Below are 5,771 nucleotides of genomic sequence, written 5' to 3' on the forward strand. Positions count from 1 at the left end.
GTGGAGGAGAGAGGCCTCCAGGCGCCAAGAGGGCACGGCGCGGCTCCCGCCACAGCGCCCCCTGCTGCCCGGAGCCCTGCCAGTCCGAGCAATATGCCCATCAGACTAGGGAGCCCTGTTGTCTTGACTTACCCGACGCTCTACCCAGGACCGCAGCGCGGTTATATTCATAATTGTTATTTGTCACCCTCACTGGACCAGATATTCCATCTCTCCAAGAGCCCTTAGTCTGCGGGCACGGAACAGGACAATGTCTCTAGTACAGACGTGAAGCTATCGGACCTCGGACCTCTGGGCACACTTGCCGTTCTTAAAAACATCATTCTTCTCCCAGGTGTGGTCGGAATCCTGGAAAAGACGAAAGTCACCAGGAAGAACGTCAGTATTACAACTCCCTGTGTTTTCAGTTCCTGCTTCTATTTAGTTTGATGGCACTCAACATCAGACCCAACGCTCTACCAAAGCCCACAGCAAAAATTTTAGAACACCACTTTAATGAAATGAAATTTATAGATGATATAACTTACCTCAACATGTAATTCCGATAATATCAATATGATTCCCTTACAGAAAGGAAAAATAAAATTAATTTTAAATAAAATATGTATTTTAATGTATTAAATGCTCCGGCACAACTGTACTAGAAGATATAACAAAGATCTCCGATTTTGGCACATACACATCAAATTACTGTGAGCCCCACATTTACAAATGCAGAACAACATAGGTGTGGTTCCTCAGGGAACTTGCTTCTCAAAATCATGAACAGATGATGGTAAAATTTCTAACAAAATAAAGTTCCAATTGACACAGCAATTGCACTTATGGAAATTTTTAAGGTATATTAAAACAGGACAAAAAAATACTGTGTTAATACATAAAATACAACTAGACCCTAGGCTCAAATAATTATAAACATTTTTTCACCTTTTGTGCAGGGGCAGACCCAGGTTTTGTGGGGCCTGAATTATGCAATTTCAGAAGCCCCTTTTAGGGGAAACAGTACAAAATTACAAATATTAAATTTGTTACAATAGGAAATATTTATTTAGAATGGGAAAAAAGAAATCACAGTAAATCACCAATTTTAAGAAACCAACAAATACCTTAAAATGAAATCCAGAAAAATATGCAACTTACTTCTATTAGTAAGTAGCCTGACACACTTCTACAATCCTTTTTCTTTTTTTAGTAGACTTTATTTTTGGAGCGGTTTTAGCCACAGCAGTATTAAGCAGAAGGTACAGAGATTTCCCTTAGAACCCTTGCCCCCATTCATACATAGCCTCTACCATTATCAACATTCCCCACCAGATACAATGTACAACATTTGATGCAATTGACAGACCTACATTGGTGCATCATTATCATCCAGAGTCCGTATTTTACATTAGGGTTACTCTTGGTGTTGTACATTCTATGGCTCTGGAAATTTATAATGGCAGATATCTACCATTATAGTATCATACAGAGTAGTTAGTTTCACTGCCCTAAAAATCCTCTGTGCTCTGCCTATTTACAATCCTTTTTTAATATACTTTTTGCTGAGGTTTCTTTGATCACTTTTTTATATAACAGTGACCTTGTAAGAACATTTTCTGTAACAAAAAATAGGTAATTCTGTCTTTAGCATAGTTTAAATTTTTAAAAATTATAATTGGTAGTTTAGGAAATTATCAGTGGCTGAAAGTTTCTTTCAGCTTCACAACTTGTTATTGGTAATATTCTGTAAAGTTATTATTTTTTTAGGCTACCTAGTTTTTTAAATTAATTAATTTATTTATTTTTGACTGTGTTGGGTCTTCGTTGCTGTGCATGGGCTTTCTCTAGTTGCGGCGAGTGGGGGCTACTCTTTGTTGCGGTGCGTGGGCTTCTCATTGCAGTGGCTTCTCTTGTTGCAGAGCATGGGCTCTAGGTGTGCGGGCTTCAGTAGTTCTGGCGTGTGGGCTCAGTAGTTGTGGCTCACAGGCTCCAGAGCACGGCTCAGTAGTTGTGGCACATGGGCTTAGTTGCTCCGGGGCATGTGAGATCTTCCCAGACCAGGGCTTGAACCCGTGTCCCCGCATTGGCAGGCAGATTCTTAACCACTGTACCACCAGGCAAGTCTTGTAAAGTTCTGACTGCTTGAATTTTCCTTAGATTTTCATGGTGTCAAATTTTCCTACCCTCACAGAAAGGATGGGGATATTTTCTACTGGGCAGAATTGTTTGTATAAAAAAACAATCATTTGTTTTTTTGAAGGGTTAAATTGTCTGTAGAACCACCTGGGACTGCTGTTTTCTCTGGGGGAAGATTTGATCTTTTACAATAATTATAGAATTATCCAAGTTTTCATTTCTTCTTGAGTCAGTTTTTGTAAGTTGTATTTTTCTAAGAATTTGTTGATTTTTATCAAGTTTTAAGCTTTATTGCCAAAGTTGCTCATGGTATTCTTATTATCTTTTCCATGATTTGGAACAGGGAGTTATGGACTGATAATTGGTCCATATAATAGTCCATATATGGTTTATATAGTATAGTCTGTGTTCTGGACATACAGCTGTCCTGCTCTCCACATGGGTGGGTTCCACTCAGCGGATGTGGAGAGTCAACTATACTATGGCATTTTATATGAGGCACTTAGTATTTGCGGATTTTGGTATCCGCAGGCGTCCTGAAACCAATCCCCTGCAGATACCAGTGGATGACTGTGAAGTTTTACCCCAAATTATTACTACTGTTTATTAGTGTGTTATCTCCTTTTTAAAAACTATGATGTTTATTGATCATCCCCATGGTATTAAATAGGCTTATGTTCCCAAGAAGACTGTCAACATGCTGTTTCCAAATGCCAAGGACAAATTGGATTTCACAAGCATTTGTTCAACATTTTTATGTGCTCTTTATCAGCTATCAAGAACTACAGATACAGAATACAGCAACCTAGCTCAGCACTGTCTCCACTCGCTTAAGCCCTGTCTCCTGAGCAGAGTGAGAGGCAGCTCAGTACTTGTCGGGCAGGCCGTCAGGTCTGAAGTGATTGGGGTCTTTGCCACTCCGGCCCCATTTATTGGCAGCCTGGTCGGCCCTCGAGTCCTCCAGTCCGTGGCCACTGTCTCCATGCTGAAAAAAGTCTGTGACTCTCGGAATAGTCTCTCTGGCATCGCTGGAATGGAGGAGGGCAGGTAGGGGATTAGTGCAGGGCTGACGAGCAACAGCCCACCCTCCCCATCTCTCCTCTTTCCAAGGAATCAAGGACTCTGACAGGAGCTAGGAAAGAGGGGAAGAAGCCTGAGGCTGCCCGGGCTCAGCCCACCTCAGCCCTGCGGGTCCCCTTATGCTGGGTGAACGGCACCCATGGGGGCGGCGTGGGAATCGTCTGTGCCACCAGCCTTGCTCTGCTCTTCAGCCACTCAGACCCCACACAGGACAGAGGGTGAGGGTGGGTAAGAGGAGGAGCGGCCACAGCCCTACAGGAAGTTCTCCAGGGCTTGGCCCCTCCCGGCTGTCCGAGGCTCTCACACCCATCGCTGCATCCTCAGGGCCCCTGGTACCTGATCACTTTGGCAGCCCAGGCACCCCCAGGTCCCCTTTGGGCAGCGTCATAGTTGCCCCGGGCGTGGAAGTACTTGTCGGAATTTTTGTAATTGGCTTCTCTCATGTCAGAGTAGGCTCTCCACATGTCTTTAGCCCCTGGCAGGAAAAGAAAGTGATGATATGAACATGATCACGTCTCAGCAAAATAGAGAAAACATTTTCCTCCCACTGGGTCCAGATTTCAGCCCTTGACTAAGCCCTTGGAGATTATTATATTGGCTTGAAATGAATATTCCTTTACTTTTCACTTCCCTGGGTTAATGTTATGAGAATCATACGTGGTGCAAGTTTTACTCTGTTTGATTCCATCCTAAGTCTGTTGGTACTTCGTTTTTGGTTGTGTGTGATGCGTGTGAAGAGGAGGTTGGATGCTCTTTAAGGGATGTTTGGTTGTACAATGGACCTCTACCTGGAAAGATACAGGAAACCCTCTGACCAGAGCTTGAGAACAAAGGCGATTCTGAGGGAGGTTGCAGACATAGGATGCTCCCAACCTAGTCAAGGGGAGAAATCCATCCCTGTGGACAAAGTGAGGACAACTCGGTCCTGAGTACATCTGAATGTCCGGGGCATATTTGGACCTCGCCAACTGTCAAAATTCAATCAGCAGGTGATAAAGGTGAGTTCCTTAAGAGAGCTTTGAAGAAACAGGGTAATCAGATGCAGAAAAAGGGCAACTGACGCACCAGCTCTAAAGTTCAGTGTCCTCTCCAATAAAATGGAGGAGTATTGCCTCCCTCAGAGTGGTTACACAGAAGAACTGAGGAAATACAGGTTTAACAGCTAAAATGTTGTAGGTGCTCAGTATACTATGACCTCTCTACTCCTTAGGAAGAGTGGGACAAAAAAAAAGAAAAAGAATGAAGATGCGGAGCAGGGAGTTATGGACAGAAGGACTCTGATCAGCTAGAATTAAATGGCGAAGTTAAAAAAAAAAACTTATCAGGACAAAGAGAAAAATCCAATGTAGAGTTATAACCAGGGTTTATATAATGACTCTATGAGATAACTTATCTTCATATTATATATTTGTCATGTCTGGTATTTGGAAAGGTAGTTTTGTTGAGAGTTATGACATTCCTACTATACTTATTCCCACTGAGTTACTGATTTAAATAGATCCTTGAAGTCCAGACTTTCTTAAAAAGTATTTCCAAAATGCCTGGCATATCTTCTCACCTAAGGTCAGCAAAACCAGAGGTACTGTGCACACTTCAGTGTGCATAAAAATCAACTGGGGTGCTTAATAAAGGCCAGATTTCCAGTCTCAACCCCAGGGATTATGATTGAGGGGAAGGGTTGTGTGTGGCCCCAGGCACCTGCATTCCACAAAGCACCCCAGACCACAGGTGATTCTCATGCACGTGGCCCTAGAACAGCCCTTTGAAAAACACTGACCTAAGAGATGAAAAAATATTTTTAGCTGGATCTGTGAGAATTTAGATAGAATGGCCAACAAACTCTTAAAACAATTATTCAGTAACTATCACAGAAAAATAATAACACAAAATAATTTTGAGGAATAACAAATTTTTGCTATTTCACTCTGGCTAGTGAGGTACACATCACTTGCTATCGGTTTCCGGCCAGGTCTCAGCCTCAGTAAAACCATTGTCGAGGTAATTCATTGTGCCATTTATGGTGGGGAGAGGAGCTCTATCAAGTTGCCTTCTAAAGGCACCACATCCCCACTATTTGCCATTTGCTCAGATACAGAGCAGGACATGTGTTCACAAATCCCTCACTCTCCCACGTGTACTCTTGTCTGGGAACCATATAATACCGCGGTTAATAGCAAGGTCTGGGGGAGCTCAATGTCTTGGGTTAAATCCCGCTCTGCTGGAGGGCTTTGTTAGGTGTCTTAATTTCTTGGTGCCTCAGTTTCTCTGGTAAGGGATAATGGTACCAACATTGCAGGACTAAAGGATTCAAACCTGAGGATGACAAGGAGTTCACTCATGCATGCGAAGCTCTTAGAACAGTGCCTAGCAGGTATTAAAAGCTCAGGTATTTTAGTTATAATTATTAAGTGGATGGGGAGGGTGAACATTCCCCACCCATTTAATGCACCCACTTCATGGTACCTGAGACTTGGAAATGAGCCATCCCTGGTTGCCCACGAGGGGGCAGCAGAGCCCCACTTGTATTTAGGGGACATGCACCTCCTGAACCCGATCTCTTCCTCACTCCTGCT

At 43.0% G+C, this 5,771-nt stretch overlaps 1 protein-coding gene across 2 annotated transcripts in view; it reads right to left on the minus strand.

The window, feature by feature from the left end:
• Nucleotides 1-2,942: 2,942 nt before the first annotated feature.
• The window catches only part of LOC103084053 (serum amyloid A-2 protein-like), a 3,136-nt gene continuing 307 nt past the window's right edge, over nucleotides 2,943-5,771 (minus strand). Inside the window, exons 2-3 of one of the 2 annotated variants that reach the window (XM_007458790.1) lie at nucleotides 3,535-3,673; nucleotides 2,943-3,146 (exon numbers count right to left, since the gene is read on the minus strand). In XM_007458790.1, coding sequence (XP_007458852.1) covers nucleotides 2,984-3,146; nucleotides 3,535-3,673 — 302 coding nt within the window. In that variant the 3' untranslated portion in view covers nucleotides 2,943-2,983. The remainder of the gene's footprint in view (nucleotides 3,147-3,534; nucleotides 3,674-5,771) is intronic. The other variant, XM_007458791.1, reaches the window with a different exon arrangement.

The sequence above is a fragment of the Lipotes vexillifer genome, unplaced genomic scaffold, assembly GCF_000442215.2.
Source record: "Lipotes vexillifer unplaced genomic scaffold, Lipotes_vexillifer_v1.1 scaffold892, whole genome shotgun sequence".
Classification (NCBI taxonomy): domain Eukaryota; kingdom Metazoa; phylum Chordata; class Mammalia; order Artiodactyla; family Lipotidae; genus Lipotes; species Lipotes vexillifer.